The sequence below is a fragment of the Heptranchias perlo genome, chromosome 23 (genome assembly GCF_035084215.1).
Source record: "Heptranchias perlo isolate sHepPer1 chromosome 23, sHepPer1.hap1, whole genome shotgun sequence".
Taxonomy (NCBI): Eukaryota; Metazoa; Chordata; class Chondrichthyes; order Hexanchiformes; family Hexanchidae; genus Heptranchias; species Heptranchias perlo.
In genome coordinates this window covers 35,325,384-35,347,039 of record NC_090347.1, presented here as the reverse complement: position 1 = coordinate 35,347,039, position 21,656 = coordinate 35,325,384, and the positions used below count along the sequence as shown (strand labels likewise).

Below are 21,656 nucleotides of genomic sequence, written 5' to 3'. Positions count from 1 at the left end.
CCCCAAACCGGACGCGATTCCGCCGGGGCTCAGCGATGGTGCATCAGAACGGAAAGGCCCAAGGACCTTACTAAATTCATCCTCGGACCTCATCAGAATAATCCAGGCGAGGTTTGGACACCAATCGGGCGCCCTGATACAGTCCACCTGACAGGACCTTAACTATTTTGCCATGTGCCGAGGTCCACAGATAATTCCGGGGTGGGGGGGGGGGTGAAGGTGATCGGGAAGAGGAGGGGAAGTAGATCGGGAGGGGGTGAGGGCAGGCCTGCAGCGGCCCACAGTAGTTTTGTGGAGCCAGAAGAAGCACCCATTCCACATGCCTGGAAGATTAGGGGCCTTTTTCTGAATGGCCTCCAGCACCTCCTGCTGATTACCACTACCGCCCTCCCTCAGCTGATGAATCAGTCCTCCTCCATGTTGAGCACCACTTGGAGGAAGCACTGAGGGTAGCAAGGGCAGAGAATGTACTCTGGGTGGGGGACTTCAATGTCCATCACCAAGAGTGGCTCGGTAGCACCACTACTGACCAAGCTGGCTGAGTCCTGAAGGACATAGCTGCCAGACTGGGCTTGCGGCAGGTGGTGAGCGAACCAACACGAGGGAAGAACCTACTTGACCTCGTCCTCATCAATCTACCTGTCGCAGAATGCATCTGTCCATGACAGTATTGGTATAAGTGACCACCGCACAGTCCTCATGGAGATGAAGTCCCGTCGTCGCACTGAGGATCGCATCCAATGTGTTGTGTGGCACTATCACCATGCTAAATGGGATGCTAGCAGCTCAAAACCTGGCATCCATGAGGTGCTGTGGACCATCATCAGCAGCAGAATTGTATTCCAGCACAATCTGTAACCTCATGGCCCGGCATGTTCCTCACTCTAGCATTACCAACAAGCCAGGGGATCAACCATGGTTCAATGAGGAGTGTAGAAGAGCATGCCAGGAGCAACACCAGGCGGGCGTACCTAAAAATGAGGGGCCAGCCTGGTGGAGCTACAACTCAGGATTACATGCATGCTAAACAGCAGAAGCAACATGCTATAGACAGAGCTAAGCGATTCCACAACCAACGGATCAGATCAAAGCTCTGCAGTCCTGCCACATCCTGTCGTGAATGGTGGTGGAACAACTAACGGGAGGAGGAGGCTCTGTAAACATCCCCATCCTCAGTGATGGCAGAGTCCAGCACGTGAGTGCAGAAGACAAGGCTGAAGCGTTTGCAACCATCTTCAGCCAGAAGTGCCGAGTGGATAATCCATCTCAGCCTCCTCCCGATATCCCGACCATCACTGAAGCCAGTCTTCAGCCAATTCGATTCACTCCACGTGAGATCAAGAAACGGCTGAGTGCACTGGATACAGCAAAGGCTATGGGTCCCGACAACATCCCGGCTGTAGTGCTGAAGACTTGTGCTCCAGAACTAGCTGCGCCTCTAGCCAAACTGTACCAGTACAACTACAACACTGGCATCTACCCGACAATGTGGAAAATTGCCCAGGTATGTCCCGTCCACAAAAAGCAGGACAAATCCAATCCGGCCAATTACCGCCCCATCAGTCTACTCTCAATCATCAGCAAAGTGATGGAAGGTGTCGTCGACAGTGCTATCAAGCGGCACTTACTCACCAATAACCTGCTCACCGATGCTCAGTTTGGGTTCCGCCAGGACCACTCGGCTCCAAACCTCATTACAGCCTTGGTCCAAACGTGGACAAAAGAGCTGAATTCCAGAGGTGAGGTGAGAGTGACTGCCCTTGACATCAAGGCAGCATTTGACCGAGTGTGGCACCAAGGAGCCCTAGTAAAATTGAAGTCAATGGGAATCCGGGGAAAAACTCTTCAGTGGCTGGAGTCATACCTAGCACAAGGAAAGATGGTAGTGGTTGTTGGAGGCCAATTATCTCAGCCCCAGGACATTGCTGCAGGAGTTCCTCAGGGCAGTGTCCGAGGCCCAACCATCGTCAGCTGTTTCATCAATGACCTTCCCTCCATCATAAGGTCAGAAATGGGAATGTTCGCTGATGATTGCCCAGAGTTCAGTTCCATTCGCAACCCCTCAGATAATGAAGCAGTCCGAGCCCGCATGCAGCAAGACCTGGACAACATCCAGGCTTGGGCTCATAAGTGGCAAATAACATTCGCGCCAGACAAGTGCCAGGCAATGACCATCTCCAACAAGAGAGAGTCTAACCACCTCCTCTTAACATTCAACGGCATTACCATCGCCGAATCCCCCACCATCAACATCCTGCGAGTCACTATTGACCAGAAACTTAACTGGACCAGCCACATAAATACTGTGGCTACAACAGCAGGTCAGAGGCTGGGTATTCTGCGACGAGTGACTCACCTCCTGACTCCCTAAAGCCTTTCCACCATCTACAAAGCACAGGTCAGGAGTGTGATGGAATACTCTCCACTTGCCTGGATGAGTGCAGCTCCAACAACACTCAAGAAGCTCAACACCATCCAGGACAAAGCAGCCCGCTTGATTGGCACCCCATCCACCACACTAAACATTCACTCTCTTCACCACCGGCGCACTGTGGCTGCAGTGTGTACCATCCACAGGCTGCACTGCAGCAACTCGCCAAGGCTTCTTCGACAGCACCTCCCAAACCCGCGTCCTCTACCACCTAGAAGGTCAAGGGCAGCAGGCACATGGGAACAACACCACCTGCACGTTCCCTTCCAAGTCACACACCATCCCGACTTGGAAATATATCGCCGTTCCTTCATCGTCGCTGGGTCAAAATCCTGGAACTCCCTTCCTAACAGCACTGTGGGAGAACCTTCACCACACGGACTGCAGCGGTTCAAGAAGGCGGCTCACCACCACCTTCTCAAGGGCAATTAGGGATGGGCAATAAATGCTGGCCTCACCAGCGACGCCCACATCCCATGAATGAATAACAAAAAAACAGGGCCGGTTTAAAAACGGCCCGACCAATTTAGCAGTGGCCTGAATGCCTGTGCTGACGTAGGCTTCTGCCCTGCTACATTGCTTATCATTGCGCCCATTTTAGGCCCATTAAATCGGCGCGACAAGGTTAAATTTAAATGCTGTGGTTCATAGTGATGCAAAAGCAAAGTCAGAATTATGTTGTCTGCTGCTGATATTTAGAAAGCCCTTTGATTTAAGACACGTTGGGGTAAATGTTAATTTTTAGCACTCTGGTGCAGTGCTTCACATGCTAGGAATGTGTATCAGGAATTCAGGCATGAACCCCCCATTATTTACCATCATTAATTTTAATGGATGGAAAATAATGGGGGGGGCGAAGGAGTGCAGTCTGAAATTCTCAATGTGTGATCCAGTGCCTGAAGCATCGAGAGCACCAAAGTCTGAACTTTACCGCAATGTTTATTGCAGCAAATTGGAGCCAAATGTCATGTTGGTTACGACTCGTTTCTTTTTAATAACAATGTATTAAAGTCTTCAGAGAGACAAACTTTTATTCCGTGTGCCTGGTCCAAGTTTAAATCCAGTTCCCACAAATGAAAGGATTGCATTCCAATGTACTTTACTAAGCAGCTGAAGAGGTTAGAGGTAAAAGAGTTGAGGATTGGACCTACCAGGTGGAGACAATGGAACTCATACTTAAAAGGATAGAAATTGCAAGGCTCTGCTCTGCTGCTAGCATAGATCCTTGCTGGACATGAACACAAAGCACAGAATTGGGGCTACAGTATTGTAGCCCTATGGTCCGACCTATGTTCTAGCTGGTAGCGAAGCCTTAGAATTTCTGTCCTGAATTTGCTACAAGCTCTGATTATGCTATCGTGTTCCTTTTTGATTCCAACATTTTTTTAAACATCAACAAATCATTTCCTTCAAGTAATCAAAGTTATTTAATCAGTGTTTGTATTCTATTGTGGCTAATACGGTGGAGCCTAAATCATTACTAAACTATATCATTCTCACACTTATGCATTATCTTCAAAAGCTACACATTAGAGTTATTTGTGATTGTAAAAGTCGAACCCACAGTGCATTGTGAAAATATAATGTACACCTTCTTTGTGCAAGTATTTGATCTTAATATTGTTTCTCATTGTTTCAGTTGAAGAGCACAATGGCTATAAGTCTCTCAAGTGTCAAGCATGACAATGAGCTACTAAAGGAGCAAATTGAGGAGGAGCAGGAGAGTAAATCTGAACTGCAGAGGCTCATTTCCAAACTAAACAGTGAGGTCACCCACTGGCGGACACGCTATGAAACTGACGCTATTCAGAGAACCGACGAACTCGAAGAGGCCAAGTAAGCAATGTGCTTTGTTATCAGAACCCTGAAAGGAGCTTAGCCTAAGGGGCAGATTTTACATTATCTTGTGGCATAGAGTAATAAAAGACAATCAGTAAAATTAAATGTGTCCTTAACAACACCGTTATTGACAACAATCTCCTTGTTTGGAAAAAAAACAAACTTGTCTCAAAATTGTCCATCTCAACTGTTCAGTTCCTATAATCTGGTGCTCACGAAAGCATTGTTTTCTTGCAGGATTCACCTAGCTATATCTTAAAATGTGCACCATTTGCATTGTTTTAAATAGCTTATCATCTTTTGCTGCCATTTCTGCCCACCAGGACAGATGCTAATAGATTTATTGGAGCTATATATCACAAATGCAGTCTAACTAACACCTTTTGAACTGGAGGAAATCCAAGAATGATTATTATTGGTATTTTTTAACAGAGGAATCCATTTTTCCCACAGTGACTTTATAAGTAGTGTCTTTTAAGACTTAGATTTTTGTGTTATACTAAGTTCATGATCATGGGACAGCTTGGGTATTTGGAGAACTAACTCCGAAATGGTGGGCTCAATTTTCCTCGGAAATTGCGGGTGCGTTGGGGGCAGGGGGACTCCGAAAATTGAGGAAATCCCGATCGGGTTCGGAACCTGGCTCCAACCCGCAGACTTCCGGGTTCCCCACTGACGTATCTGGGTGCGCGCGCGCCTCCCGAATACGGAAGTCCCACCAGCAATTAAAGCCGGCGGGCTGATACTTTACAATGTTGTTGAGATAGTTTTATTAGTTGAACTACATAATTTTCTCCACTTTGAGGCAGGAATGCAATTTCGAAGCATCCTCAGCGTGTTTCCCGTGCTGTGGGAAACACTCCATGTTGTAACAGATGTGTTTCAGCCAGCAGCCAGTGGGAGATTCAAATGCTTGTCGGGGAGAAAAGGTCACTTATTGCAGCAGGGCACTCAGTTCTTTCAGACAAAATTTTGGCTGCAAGATCTTTGTGTTTTCACTGAAAATTCTTACTTTCCACTCAAAATTCTTCTGTTCAAACATATTTAACGACTTTGCGGACGCTGTCAAACTCACACCGTCAGGATTGGGGGGCGCCATGGCTGTATTAATCACTACATCTTGAGGACGAGCAACATCACCAGCCTCGCCAAGCATGGCGTCCACCTCCGCCACTTGGAGCTCCACAACACAGTGCTGCGCCACAGGCACCTGCACAAGAGTACAGATGGCAACAACAGAGAGAGTGACGTCTCAGGAGGCACTACCCTAGCCACAGGGTCTACAGACCGAGACTCAGCTTCGTGGACCTCTCTGAGAAGCAGTGCATACGGAGGCTCAGAGTCAGTCTCCAGGTAGCTGCAGACATCTGCAGCCTCCTTCATGCCGAGCTGCTCCCAGTTGGGCCGAGCAGCATTTCCTTACCTGTCGGTGTCAAAGTCACCACTGCCCTCAACTTCTTCGCCTCCGGATCATTCCAGGGTTCCACCGGGAACATGGCCGAGGTCTCTCGGTCATCTGCACACAAGTGCATCAGGCAGGTCACCAACGGCTTGTTTCGCAGGGCCTCGCAGTACGTCAACTTCCCCATGGACGACCTCAGCCAGACGGAGAGGGAGGTCGGATTCCACTCTGTGGCTGGCTTCCCTTTTAGCAATACGAGCACCTCCACACGAACCAGGACTGTTCATCAACAGAAAGGGGTACCACTCCATTAACGTTCAGCTCATCTGTGACCACCGCAAAAGAGTCCTTCACGTGTGCGCCAGATTCCCTGGCAGCTGCCATGATTCCTTCATTCTGAGGGAATCCAACATCCCGCCCCTCTTCCACGCACCGAACACCCTTAAGGGCTGGCTCCTCGGGATCAAGGGATACCCCCTGCACACGTGGCTCATGACACCACCACTGAGCAACAGCGTCGATATAATGACAGCCACATTGGCACAAGGTCTACAATTGAGCATGCTATAGGGCTGCTCAAGATGCGATTTAGCCGCCTTGATCGTTCTGGTGGAACGTTTCAATACGCACCAGACAGAGTGGGACACATTATAGTAGTGTGTTGTGCCCGGCACAACGTGGCACAACAGAGAGGGGTGCTGCTTGAGGAGGCCCCATCCACATCTGCCATCCACCTTGAGGAGGCGGAGGTGGAGGAGGAGGAGGTGGAGCAGGAGGAACCCATGAGCAGAGCAGCGGCTCACCTGGCTGCTCGTGAGGCCAGGGAGTCACTGATATGTGAACGGTTCTCCTAACATCAGAAAGTGTGAAGAGTCCAGTCGCCACACCACCTGGAAAGAGCAGCGCCCACACCAGCAACCCCCCAACCCTCCCTGCACAAAACAGTCCTGCAACAATACATACACCCACTGCAAAGGGACCCAACGGGTGGCATCAAGTGTCATGGTTCATGGTGAACCTCATGAAAGGGCCCTATCACAAAAGCCAGTCAAGAATGGCCAAGACATGGCAATAGTGGTGACAGTCATAATATTTAATGTGAGTTGAACAAGAAGCTAATATAAATGAAAAACATGACCAACTGTCAAACACCCTTGTGCATCCCCTTCGTGCTCACAAAACCTTCGCCTTTTTCTTCCGATTACTTCTATGTGGTGCATCCGTTGTGGCTGCAGCAGAGGTAGTGGCAGGTTGCTCTTGTTCATGCCCTGACTGCTTAGATGCTTTAGGCCTACGGCGTCTGGGTTTTGGAGCCCACGAGGGCCCCTCCAAAGACTGCTCCACCTGCACCTGTGCAGGGGCAGACTCGGCCACCTGGGGAGGAGGCAGCATTACGGGTACTGGTTGAGGGGGGGGCAAAGGGTGAGACGTGGGAGCGCTTTGAGTGTCGTCCAAACTTCCATGTCCCCTTTCGCCATCACCCCTCCCCTGGGCCAGGCCCACATTACTCCTACCACTCTGCTGGACAACAGTTTGGAGGACATGTGTGAAGCCTTGTAAGGCCAGTGCTAGTATATCTGCCTGCCGTTGTCAGGGCCTGAATGGACTCATTTGTGAGCCGTGCTTGAAGCTCAAGCCTTCTCTCCATTGCAGACATTCCCGCACTTGCCCATGACAGTAACTCAGAGAGTTGCTCACATCCCTGCGACACTATCTCAGAGATTCCCTCCTGTACCTGTGCCACCATTCCACTCATGCAGGAATTGGACTCCTCCATCCTCTGCGCGATTGTGGAGAGTACGTGTGGCACCTGTTCCAGCACCTCACAAATGTGCTGCTCCCCCTCGATCATTCTCCTTTTAAAGGTTGGCCCCCAGGGTTTAGCATCTGCGTCCAGCTGAGCAGAGCCTGGAGAGGAGTGCTCCCACCAATGCAGACTCTCTGCAGCTGCCTCTGCCACCAGTGTTTGCTCATGCTCACATGTGTGGTAACTCACCAGGTGCCAACCCAACTAACTGACTACTAGGACCCACTGAGGTGTGAGTATCTGCGCTGGTGGTTGGCTCACTATGATGTGACGGTGCACCCTCAGAGGCCAGCAGGTCCTCTGAGGAATCGCCCTCTGCCGTCTCAGCAATCGCTGAAGTCCCTGTAAGAGAACAGAAGGCAATATCAAGCATCATCACAGATGTGTCATGTTGTGATGAACATACTGAGATGCTGAAGGTGGCAAGGCATGTTAACATCAATTCATATTGTGTGTGATGAATGTTAAAGTTATGTCACCAGATGTTTGTCAGGTGCCAGTCTCGGCATCCCTGATGGACAGGCACTCGAGGGTTCGGCTCAGCTCCGGCGCCTCCTGCTCTGCCTCTGTGAGGATGACGATTTGTTGCGGCCCCCCTACGGTCCTCGCCCTCTCTCGTGCAATCTGAGCTCTCTTCTATAAGGGGAGAAAGTACAGCTGCATGAGTGAGTGATGGTGACGTGGCCAACCGATGAATGCATTGGTTTGGGTGCGGCTGACCATGAAAGAGATGCATTAGAGGGTGAGTATGAGACAGAGTCATGACATTATATGAGGTTGAGTGGTAGTGGTGGGGTGAGTAATGGGGAGCTGAGGAAGAGCTGAGGAAGTGCAGGTAAGTTGAGGATGAGCCTTAAGTGGGTGTGAGGAGTGATGTGATCGAGTAGTGATGGCAGTGCAGGATGAGTTGGGGGGTGGGGGCGGTGATGTGGAAGACGGAATGCAGGAGAATCAGTAAGTGTACTCACTTTGGCTGACCTAGTTAGGTCAATGAAGCGTTTCCTGCACTGGATCCAGGTGCGGGAGATGTTGCTGCTGCTGGTGACCTCCTCCGAGCCAGGCCTTCTTGGTGGCAGAGGCAGGCCACTTTCTCCCGTCTGCCGGGTAAAACAGATCCCTCCTCTTCCTCACCCCATCTAGTAGCACCTGGAGTGAGGCATCGCTGAATCTTGGAGCAGCCTTGCCCCTGTGCTGCTCCATTGTGGTGTTTGGGTGTTTGCTCCGGGAAAAGCCATTGGAGGACTGCCCCTTTAAATAGAGCTCTTCCACCTGACAGCCTGTGATGCGGGTGTGCAGTCCACCTGCTGGTCAGCTTTCAGACGGCAAACTCGGAAGCCACATTAAGTGGCACTAATTGACTCACGATCGCATGCAAAACTGACATTTTTTATTGGGTGGGTTACCCACGCTCCCAGTCACTCGCCCCCCTCCCCCGCTGCCATCTCACCTCCACTCTAATATCAGGGCCAGTGTATCTAGAAATGTTGAGGGAAGAACAGATGAATAAACTCAGTTTTGTAATGATCACTGAAGCTTTAAGAATTTTATTTATGCAGTCAGTACTCAATGTTAATCTTTTGGAACACATGTCGGGGGCATTTAACCCATTCAAATTGATGATCAGTGGATAAGATAGTCTTAATTAATTAAATCTTAGATTCCAATGCAACTTTTGATTCGAGTGTCATCTTGACGCTGTGGCCCATATATCCTGAGGTGGCACAGCAAGAAACGGCAGCATTTGAACCCTAAGAATCATAATGTGATGACAAGTTGTCATTTAAGAGCTGGAGAACAACAGTGTTAAGGCCACTCATTGATTATTTTTGGTTTCCTATCAGTTTGCAGTAGAACATTATAAAATATACACCGAAACCTGATGGTCACAAATTCCTGTGTTTTCAGCAAAGTAGTGCAATTTATCAGCGGTTAATCTTATTGAGCTTTGTGCTGCTCCATTGATGCGATAAGAGTTTTAGCTAAATATGGGGGAAAGATTGCTCTAACGATAGTTTTAATGGGTTTATAGAAAAGTTTTTAGCACGTAAAGCAGTACAGGAAATTCTGATTTAATGTCCCCTCAATATATAATGATATACTTGAATTTATATGGTGACTTTCACATGGAAACACCTCAAAGAGCTTCATGCCATGAATTAATGTCTCTAAAATATAAATCCTTACCCAAATTGCCAAGAAAATTAAAATAAATGTACATTTGAACTCTGCATAGGTGTACATCAAAGGAGGTTTGATTAAAGTTATGATTGTAAGGTTGACTGCTGTACTGACAACTTGGAGATCTAAGAAACTTTCAAGAGACGTGCATATGGTGCATGGGCCTTTAGTATTAGAATGTTGCTTAGGCTGAAGAGTTATATTTCAACAGAGCTACATAGGATTAAATCTGGGCCTTTTATTATTAGATGACAAATTGATGCATTAAGTATTGAGATGCATAGATGTTGTTGGGTTAAAAAAGACTTAGCTACCCAGTCTTCTGTTTAAAAAGTTGACTGGAGTTGATGGTGTTGGACCACTGGCAGAGAAGTAGGCTGTGCTTTTAAGAGCTGCCATTTCTCACGGTTATGTTCTATACAATGAAGTGGTGATATTTAATTTGACAATAAACTGTGTCTGAGGCGGAAGTTTATCAATCAATGCCACGTGTGCAGTTCATCTACACCTAAGCCACCTCACGAGTTATTACAATTGGTGAAAACTCAAAGTGCCACTAGGATAATAGGAGATCAGAAATGGGGAGGCATTTAGTCTGAACTATTAATTGCTAAGGATTAGTGTGAGATTTACTGCTTTATATAGAGCTGACCTTCTTGGGTCAGATGCTAATAACTGCATCCTTTGCTAAGCTTTCTTCCAGACACAGTTAACCATTTGATTAAAATTAACAGAAAAACATTTAAAGAAACCTCAAACACTATGTTCGCTGATTTAACTAATGGCATCTCCTTAAACCACGTGATGATCTGTGGATCATTTGAAGTCATTTTTGCCAATGAAAATCTATCAAATTTACAGAAATGGGAACAGAGGATTTGAGATCATTTTATTCCTAAACATTAACTTTATGTCACTAACAAAATCAAATCTGAAAGAATTAAATACCTTAGAGAATGACAGCGTGTGTTACACAGTTTGGACAGAGTCTCGAGGTTTTTGTTGATTTTCATTTTTGATACAGCCACCAGGGCCTTAAGATTATATTGTGTGTTTCCCAGCTTGTTTCTACTTTTTTAATAGCACTAGTAGACCTGCTGTGGCATTGCTCACAGAGAGTTCCAGGATGAAGGATAAGTTAAGTATATCTGTTCAGTACATGTTCTACATAGAAGTTCAGAGAGATCAAAGTTAGCATATAGACCTGGGATTTAGAAAGAATTTTGTGAGGGGTGTGCTCAGAGAAAGTGAAGTAAGTCTTAAAGTACTTTTTGATTGGAAATTTCAGCCAAAATATGTGACATTTTGTTAAGCTACGGGCACATTTAAAGCATCGTGTACACCTCACATTAGACTTTTAATATATCGCACATTTATGATAAGTTTAACATGCACCAAATTCAGTCTGAGTACATGAAGCTGCCTTTTGTATCTCTGGTTTACCAAAAAAATAAGACTCTGTTCTTTAGGAGCTTTCTGTCTGGATTGTATGCAAATTAAGTGAGTTTGGGCAGTCTCAGTCCAGTTCCCAGTTGGGAAAAAATAAAATAAAATGTACACTTAAACACGCATATTTTTAAAAGCCTTGTGCCTGTGAGTGAAGTGTCGTGTCTTTAAGGCCCTTGTCTTTCACCAATCAAATCACAAAATCAGATATCACTGTTCCTTCAACCAACCCCTTACCAGAAACTTAACCAACCAGATCTCACAAATGTCCCTTAAACCTGTCTTTTCAACCTATCAGCTTCCTGAACCACATTACCAGGGTCCAGTCAAGTCCCAGAATCACCACCAACAACAACAACTGGCATTGTATAGCACCTTTAACATAGAAAAATGTTCCAAGGCTCTTCACAGAGGCATGAGAAAAATAAACGCCAAGCTAAAGAAGGAGAGATTAGGAGCGGTGACAAAAAGTTTGGTCAAAGATGTGGATTTTAAGCAAGATCTTAGAAAGAGGAGAGGAAGGTGTTTAGTGAGGTAATTCCTGAGAGTGGGACCTAGGCAGCTGATGGCATGGTCGGAACTGTTGGGGTGAAAGGAGGGCGGACACTGAAGTCAGAGGAACAGAGAGTTCAGCGGGGGAGGCGTTGTAGGGCTGGAGGAGGTTACAGAGATAGGGAGGGTGAGACCATGGATGGATTTAAAGACAAGGACGAGAATTTTAAATTCGAAGCAATGGGGGCCTGGAGCCAGTCTAGGTCAGTCTGAATGGGAGTGATGGGTGAGTGGGACTTGATGCAGGATAAGAGATCAGAGATTTGGATGAGCTAGGGTTTATGGAGAATGGACAATGGGAGGCTGGTAAGGAGAGCAATGGAGTATTCGAGTCTGGAGCATACAAAAGCATGTATGAGGGTGTCAGTGGAAAATGGGGTGGTGTAGAGGCAGGAAATGTATTGGAAGTGAAAGTAGGCGGTCTTTGTCATAGGGAGGATATGGTCAGAAATTCAGCTCGAGGTCAAACAGGAAGCAAAAATTGTAAACAGTCTGAGCTATCCTCGTAGTGTCTTTCTGATTAGTTCAATTACATACAACCACAGTGACAGTCCCTCATGCACCCACTATATATCCTAAAATTGTTAACACGTTAAAAAAGAAAGTCCCAAAGTTCCCCATCACAGCTTCATCCCCATGACATCATCCTTCCCCAGGCCACTGCCAAATCAAAATCAATAACCTTGTCCCTAGGTACATCCTCCTTCTATTCCTCCTGAGGGCAGCTGCCAGGACAGGCCAGTTCTTTTCCTCTCCCTTCCTTCTTAGCTAATGGATGGCATGGCCTAGTGCAGGAAAACTGGAGAAAACAGAAGGCTGGAAAGTGCAAAATAATGACCACAAAAAATACAACCAAATTGGCCCAAAATTGTATGATTCTTTGCCCTGAATCATTTCCAAACATCCCAATACAGATTTAATGAATAAAACCCTTCCAGGTACATCCTCAGGAATGAATGCCAGATGCGTTGATGATCAAGAATACTTGTTGGAAACACAGCAGTTCCTTGAAGAATGGAGTTTTAAGAGATTACTTTATTCATGTTTTCACACAGTGCCACTGCTAACTCCCTCAATGGTCCTAGGTCTACTCACTGGAATTCTCTCCCTAAACACCTTTCTCTCCTCCTTTAAGAATGGCATTGAGATGGCAGTTTTCATTGATGGCGATCAGAATATTCCTAATGCCATTCCCCCATGAACTGCAGTCAGAACAAGCCCTGAGAGCTTCCTTGAGCACAGTTGTGGCTCAGCTGATTATTCCATTACACCATCTGCTCTTAGTCATGTCTTTCAGATTATACTGTGTGTATCACTAAGGCATCTCCTGAGATCAAAGCAGTCGATTGTGCTGACTGTCAGTTGTTAGGATCAGACATCTCGCAGATTGTTCTGGTTTTCATGATCAAAGAAAAATGCAGAACAAAACTTGGCTGCCTTCCACAACATACTGGAGAAATCCTCTCAAAGGACATTTTTGCACATGCATTGTACATCTTTTTTCCTTCAAATCGCACCACATTTTACAATGCAGACATTTATAGTTTTGGATGATATTTTTATTTTTCTAGTAGATTTATCCCAAAAGGAACATAATGTGTTGAGCGCAAAAGATATATCCTTTTGATCAGTACATCCCTCCAGTACGTTTAGTACTTCAGTCTTGGGTAAGATGTACAACATGAAGCAGAGGCTCTGTGCACAATAGGGGCCTACATTCAGCCTCATTTGTTAAAAGGATAAATTACTTTGGATATGTAGGGGATACCACATCAGGAGACCCCCAATACTAATAAAAAAGGAACACAGGATCAATAATAAATGGCAACACAAGAATGACATACAAGCATGGGTGAGTACAGGACCGGAAAAGAAACACTGCAGTCCACCTGGTTGGTCTTATCACTCAATTGCCCATTCCCTCGAATATCCATCCATTTGAAAATTTGTCCACACTATCTGCCTCCCTAGATAGTCTGTTCCACATGTTTATCGCCTGTTGTAGAAAACAGTTAATTCTAAACGGTCTGTGCACCTTCCCTGTTCTAAGCTTGAGCCCGTGTCCCCTGGTTTTTTTAATCATTCATGGGATGTGGGCGTCACTGGTAAGGCTTGCATTTATTGCCCATCCCTAATTGCTCTTGAGAAGGTGGTGGTGAGCCGCCTTCTTGAACCGCTGCAGTCCATGTAGTGAAGATTCTCCCACAGTGCTGTTAGGTAGGGAGTTCCAGGATTTTGACCCAGCGACAATGAAGGAACGGCGATATATTTCCAAGTCGGGATGGTGTGTGACTTGGAGGGGAACTTGCAGGTGGTGTTGTTCCCATGTGCCTGCTGCCCTTGTCCTTCTAGGTGGTAGAGGTCGTGGGTTTGGGAGGTGCTGTAGAACAAGCCTTGTTGAGTTGCTGCAGTGCATCCTGTGGATGGTACACACTGCAGCCACAGTGTGCCGGTGGTGAAGGGAGTGAATGTTTAGGGTTATAGAGTTTGTGACAATCTTGCGTATATTATCAGGTTCAATTTGTCTGTTCCGTTCAGGATCTTGAATTCTTCAATAATATCTCCCTTGAGTCTTCTCTTCTTCAGAGTAAACATTCCCAGGTTCTTCAACCTCTTCTCATAAGTCAAATGCTGTCACTTCTCTGTCCACCCCTTTTCTGCACTCCCTTCATAGCCTGGATATCCTTGCTGTGATATGGCCACCAGAATTGCACACAGTACTCCAGGTGTAGCCTGTAGAGGATATAATGAAACACCTAGATTGGTATGGGCCGGTAAGAGAGAGTCAGCATGGATTTATGGAGGGTGGTCATGCCCAACAAATTTGTTGGAGTTCTTTAAGGAAATGATGGACCTCGAGGTCAATGCCAGGAGCATAGCGCCAAGAACATGGATGCAGTTCAGGGAGAAGTTCAATGATTTAACATGAGCTGTCAAGGTGAGTGAGTTCAAGTTTCAAGTGGCACACCCTATCAACTGCTCCACTAGCCTCATCCACTACTCAATGCACTACACCCCCCATCACCCATCTACCAAAAATCACTTTCAATCAGTACTCAACCGTTCAAATCAGATGCTTCATCTCGCCCTCACATGATACCACTGTTGCAGGCCGCACACCCACAACTCACAGGTCACACACACTGGCAGCTATTCAACCATTACAGCCACATCACCCAAACATCTTGCAGGACACTGACTGACACACTTCCCTTTATCTTACAGGAGAAGGTGGTGCATAACAGTCGGCAGCAAGAAAGAACTGGAGGAGGACAAGCACGTCTACATGTCCTAACTCCCATGGAGGAGACAGTGCTGGCCATCATTGGAAGGGCCATCGCTGAAGCCGTGGCCACTGGCGGTGCTGGAGGTATCGATGATGAGGGTCTCTCTATACCTAATCCTCCTTCTCTCTTCCCACTTCTCCCTCATCCCACAACGTTTTCTGACTCACGTGCTGCAGATGGTGTCAGCACGCACTTTTTACTTTCTCCTCCCCCCTCACCACAACTCAACCCGTGTCCCTTTGTCATTTCAGATACCCAAGAGCTGGAACCTGCCCAGTCAGAGGAGGCAGAGGAAAATGACAGTGATGGTGAAGAGACACCGTCACTCAATCTTACACTCGCAATCACCAGCTCCGAGACTGATACTGCGCGTAGTTTAGAGGCTAGGATAGAGGAGGGTATTGCACGTGGTGAGACATCGGGCACAAATGCGCAGGAGCCGGGGTGGGGGGAACGGATACCACAGGTGCCAGCTTGCAAGCGGGCGAGGTTGCAAACTAGTTCTGCTGCAGAGAAGTCAGATGAGGACTTCGATGGGCCAGGCTACAGAAGATGGCAGATGGGCATACAGAACCAAAGGCTTGGTGCACTGGAAATCCTGCACACAATGTCAAGGAACATGGAGGAGTCCAGCACCAGCTTAGCACAGGGCTTTGCGCAGAGCTTGTAGCCCATCCTATCCCACATGGAATGGGTCGTCTCTTCCATCAGCACACCTGTGGAACCCACCATGATGCAGCGTCTGATGATCGATGTCACAGCTTCCATTCTGCACAAACATCTGCCATCCAAGGTCAGACTGCTGCCTTGGAAGTTCTCACTGCTGCTATCATGACTCTGGGTACCACTGTTGAAAGGGGCTTCCAGAGCATCACAGCAGTCCAGCAATCTGTTCTCCAGCAGATCAACAGTATTGCTGAGGTGTCACCCCGGGAGAATGGCAGTGGCGCCATAGAAGACGAACCTGCTGTCCTCTCTCCGGACGACAGCATTCCTACTCCCACCTCTGCCATTCCACCAGTATCCTTGCAGTTTCCTGCCTGTCAGCCAGCCAGCCCAGACTGCTGCAGCCCAGGCCGAGATGGTGCAGTCTGGAGCCGAGCCCTTTCAGCCCAGAGCTGCTCGAGGTCGTCCTCCAAGGCCATCTGCACTCTCCTCAATTGAAGGTCAGCAGCCTTCTACCACCCATGCTCCAGCCACTGGAGATGCACCTCGTAGGAGCACTAGGAAAGGCAAAGGCACATGAAAGAAGGAACTAAGGGAATGCACAAGGATGAATATTCTCATTTTGTTTGCATTATTACATGTGTTCATGTATAAGTGTGGATTTGAATTTGCATTTGGTATTGGATTTTATTTCTGCGATGAGCTGAGGCAGGAAGCAATATGTAATCATAATGAGGATGATTTGATGGTCATGTGAGAGAGGAAAGGTAAGGAGTGTAGGACTGTTGGTGAATGGGGAGGTGTCATTGAGATTACTGGTATCACTCATTAATCAACTGATCACGCAGAGCACTGGCAGACAGGGCCTGTCCACATTGTAGCATCCCTGCTTCTTCCTCTACTTCCTGCTGCACTTTCTCTACATCCTCCTCCATCTCTTCCTCCTCCGCCTCCGCCTCCGCCTCTTCCTCCTCTTCCTCTGGCTCAGTTTCTCGCCAGATTGGCGGTGGCAAGGGCTGTTCCCTCATAATGGCGAGGTTGTGCAGCATGCAGCGTACAATGACAAATCTTGATACCCGCTCAGCTGAGTACTGCAGGGCTCCTCCAGAGCGGTCCAGGCAGTGGAAGTGTTGCTTGAGGACACCTATGGTGTGCTTGATGATATTCCGTGTGGCAGCATGGCTCTCATTGTATGCCTGCTGTGCACGTGTGCGTGCCTTCCTAATCAGAGTCATGGGCCATTTTATGAGGGGATACCCCTTGTCGCCCAGAAGCCAGCCTTTGACTTGCCATGCTGGTTGAAATATAGGTGGAACAGAGGACTGTTGCAGGGTGAAGAAATCATGACTGCCGCCAGGATAGCAGGCATTCATCTGTATGATGCGCTGCATGTGGTCGCACATCAGCTGCATGTTGAGGGAATGGAATCCCTTTCTGTTCATGAATATGGCTGAGTTCAGATGTGGAGCATGCATGGCAATATGCGTGCAGTCAATGACATCTTGGAAAGCCTGCAGTGCGAGCAAACTCTTGTGCTCGCTCCTCCTGCTTGTCTCTGGCAAGAGGGAATGAGATGAATCTGCTTCTCAGTGCATACAGAGCCTCCGTGACCTCCCATGTACAGCAGTGCACTGCAAACTGCGAGATGTTGCTTACATCTCCAGCAGCAGCCTGAAAGGAGCCAGAGCTGTAAAAAAGTAAGCGCCATGGTTACCTTGACAGCCCACAGGCAATGCTGCTCTTACCCTGCTCTGTGGCTGCAGCAGTTGACAAATTTCAGTCACGACCTCTTTAGTGAACCGCAGACATCTGATGCACTGGCCACCGCTGAAGTTGAGGTAAGAGAATTGGTCCCTGAAGACCGTCCTGGGATATGGCCTCCTGCTGAATGCCCTGCTCCTCCTCCTCTTCCAATCTCTTCTAGCAGCTTGTCCTGCTCTGCGTGGCCTCTCTTCATTCTCCCAGTCATGTTCAATTCCCAGGGGAAGCCCTTGCAGGCCACCCATGTCTGGAAGCAACTTTTTTCAACTCTAAGACCAGCCAGACCACTCTCTATAGAATATTGAAATTTAGCCAAGTATAGGAACCATCCAAAAACACATACAATTACTCCAGCAGCCAGAAGAAATAATCCAGTCACTAACCTGTAAGTACTTCATGACCCCTTTAAATAGCGCTGGTGGGGATTCTTCATGCCGTTTAAGTCCTGTTCAGCTGTGCGAGGTTAGCTGGAGGAATTCCAAAATTTCACTGGCTGCTTCAAATCAGCGTTGCACACTGATTCGCGTCATAATCTCCCTACTCTACATGCTGCCGGCGGTCGTTAGGTGCGCACGCACAAACCCCTTTACCAAGATGGCGTCCTGCGCACTTCACGTCGGAAGTGTGCGCGCGCATCTCGGACGCCATTTTCGGGACTTAGGTGTCTGCGTAGCGCCTACAAAACGGGCATTACATGGGCCAATTTCGCCCCACTATCTCTTTGTTAGCTGATATCAGGTCATGTTTTAGATCTTTTAATGGTCCCACTGTTTCATTTTCACTTTTTATTGATGTGGCCTTTTCTAGTGAAGACTCTTTTCAGTTTAGAAAAAAATTGAAGAGAAAGCCATTTACAGACTACCTTTTTCTTATTCCTGTTTTCAATAAAAGATGTGGACCATTCAATCACAGGCTGGTGGACAGAGGTAAGATACAGGTCAGCCATGATCTAATTGCATGGCGGAACAGGCTCGAGGGGCTGAATGGCTTGCTCCAGTTCTTATGTTGCAAAGCTAGAAATACGAGTTAATGAACTCGATAATACCAGTCCAAAAGCAAAATACTGCGGATGCTGGAAATCTGAAATAAAAACAGAAAATGGAAGGAAAGCTGAGCAAGTCAGGTAGCATCCGTGGAGAAAGAAACAGAGTTAACGTTTCAGGTCGAAGACCTTTCGTCACGAAAGGTCTTCGACCTGAAACGTTAACTCTGTTTCTTTCTCCACAGATGCTGCCTGACTTGCTGAGCTTCTCCAGCATTTTCTGCAGATAACACCAGTGCTGTCATATTGAGAGCAGGAAATGTTTAAAGTGAAGTCACTGAGCCGCTCACAAAGAGAGAATGTGGTGGTGTTAAGATAACATTTTCCAGAGGATATGCCAGTGAGGAGCCGCATTAACGAATTGCTTTGGCCAACCTTGTTTTCTTAACATCCTTTCCCCTAATTTCCTGTCTTGGCTTTGGTCCTTTAGTCAGGAACATGCAGTTGTCAGGCCCCAGATGTTTCTATAGATAAACATAACACTTCTGCGGAGCCAAGATGGGCTCTGCCAGTTTTTATTTTCTCTCTCTTCCACCCCCTTCCCTATCTTCCCAGGGGCAGGAAGAGCTCCATCTGGTACCTGGTAAAGAATTTACAAAACAGGCATGGAGGTTAGATAAGCTGGAATGTCAGTCAAGACCCGGATACCATCGCTTAAGTAGAGCTGTGACTTACATTTTTTGGATTTCCTAAGTTCTTTATTTTGTAATTCTTTCCCTTGTGCAGTACCTGAGCTTTTGAGCTGCAAGACAACACACTGTGTTTTATTTTCATCAAAGAAAAAATTTACACTTATCTAGCATGTTTCACATCCTCAAGATGTTCTGAAGCACACACAGCCAATGAATTATTTTGATATCTACTCACACAGCAGTCAATTGGCACACAGCATGATTCAACAAACAGCACTGAGCTGAATGACCAGTTAATCTGTCTTTGTGGTGGTGTTGGTTGAGGGATAATTGTTGGCCAGGATACTGAGAGAACTCCTCTGCTCTTCTTTGAAAAGTGCCGTGGGATCTTTTATAGAACAGAACAGGCAGACGGGGCCTCAGTTTACTGTCTCGTCTGAAAGACAGCTCTTCCGACAATGCAGCACTGTACTCAAGTGTCAGCCTAGATTATGTGCTGCAGCTGCTCAAATGTCAGTAGTCTTATTATTTGTCTTAATTAAAAGTTCTTGTTGTTTTCATATCTTCACACTCTTCCATTGGAGAATAGTGTGAAGATTCACAGGCCAATTTAGCAGTCTGACAGGCTGGGACGCTCCTTCCATGGCTGTAACCATCTTTATACCAGTGGATAGGTTGTTTAGTCCAATATAGCGGAAGAGTTTTCTGGGCTCCCACAAACCATACGATAAGAGCAGGGGCTACTCACACCCACCGGACACGAGTATCCCACTGGATGTCAACACAGAATTCAGAGCCAGAGCTCCGGGCTGCACTCGCTGGGATTGTCTGGAGCAGGGTGCAGAAGTAGGAATGCTCCCACTGAGCCAAAAGCTCGCTCCTTAAATAAAGTGACAAAAATAAACTCCTAAAGCACAATTTTCAAGAAAGAACTTACATTTATATAGCTTCTATCAGATTTCTCAAGACATCCCCAAGCGCTTCACATCCACTGAACTACTTCTTGAAGTGCATTCACTGTTATGTAGATAAATGCAGCAGTCAGTTTGCACATAGTAAGGTCCCACAAACAGCAAATGAGATGAATGACCAGTCAATGTGCTTCTGGTGGTATTGATTGAGGGAGCAATGTTAGCTAGCACGCTGGAAGAACTCCACACTCTCCTTTGAATAGTGCCAATGGGATCTATTGGAACACAGCCTTAGTTTAACATTTCCACCCATTTTTAAAAAGCGAGACAGAGCTAATCCAGATAATTACAGGCCAGTTAGCTCAACATTTGTGGTAGGGGAAGTTTTAGCGCCTTTGTTCTTGACAAGCCTCATAGAATTCTTTGAGGTAATAACATACATGGTAGATGAGGAATTGCAATGCATGTACAGTACTCAACTTTAGGGAGTAGGTACCACATGAGAGATCCCTAGAATTAGGGGGAGAATAGCAAACTGGTTAAAAGTTGGTTAGAAGTGGAAAAAACCCAGAGTATGAGTTAAGCACAGTTTTCAGAGTTGTTAGAAGTGGGAAATGGGCTCCCACAGGGTTCACTTCTGGGGCCACTTATGTTCACTGTGTTATATCAACGATTTGGGATATAGGGCTAGAGGGAAAGGTGTTGAAATTTGTAGATACTGAGATAGGAGGTATTGTTAATTCTTTAGAAGATCAAAGGAAGCTGCAAAGCTGATAAGATGGGGAAAATAGGATAAAAAGTGGCAAATGGAATTCAGTGTCAGTAAGTGTGAGGGGAGGCATTTTGGTGAAACAAACAATAGCAGTAATTATACCCTAAATGGAAGTAGGCTCGCTGCTGTGGAAGAGCAGAGGGATTTTAGAGGCACAGGTTCACAGGACATTAATGGCAGCACCTCAGGTTGATAAAACTGTAGAAAAAGCTAATGGAATTCTTGGTTGTATTTTGAAAGGTATGAAATATAAAAGCCAAGAGGGTAATGATATGTTTATATAATATCTTAACAAGACCTCAGTATCGTGTGTAGTTTGGGTTGCACGCTATAGGAGAGAGTACACCACAGATTCGCCAGGATGCTGCCTGGTAAGTGGAAATATAAATACGAAGAAAGACTGAAAAACTGTCTTTTCTCATTAGAACAAAATGGATTATGGGGCAATATGATAGAAGTGTTTAAAATTATGAAAAGATGGGACAGGGTAGATGTAAGCAAACTGTTTCCAGTAGTTTAGGGGGTCAAGAACGAGGGGTCATAGACACAAGATTAAATATAAGAGATTTAGAACAGAGGGCCAGAGAAACATCTTTACACAGAGGGTTGTGAGGCTGTGGAATTCACTTCCAGGATTAGTGGCTGAGGCAGAAACTATGTCAACATTCAAGATTAGATTGGATAGGTGGATGAAGGAAAAGGGATTGATAGGCTATGGGAACAGGGTGGGTAAATGTAATTAGAGCTATTTGCTTGCGTGGAGGGTAAACACCAACAAGGATTGGATGGGCCGAATGGTTGTTTCCATGTTGCATCTTCTAATTATTTCTCTTCCGAAGTACAGCACACCTAGCAATGCAGCTTTCTTCATTATGGTACTGAAGTGTCAGCCCAACATGTGTGCTCAAGTCCTACAACGGGACTTGAACT

The 21,656-nt window shown here is 46.6% G+C and overlaps 1 protein-coding gene across 3 annotated transcripts in view; it reads left to right on the top strand.

Moving 5' to 3' along the window:
• LOC137341248 (putative uncharacterized protein MYH16) overlaps positions 1-21,656 on the top strand; it is a 314,830-nt gene that overhangs the window by 218,262 nt on the left and 74,912 nt on the right. For all 3 annotated transcript variants that reach the window (XM_068004337.1, XM_068004334.1, XM_068004335.1), the window contains one exon: positions 4,071-4,267. In XM_068004337.1, the coding sequence (XP_067860438.1) occupies positions 4,071-4,267 (197 nt within the window). The remainder of the gene's footprint in view (positions 1-4,070; positions 4,268-21,656) is intronic.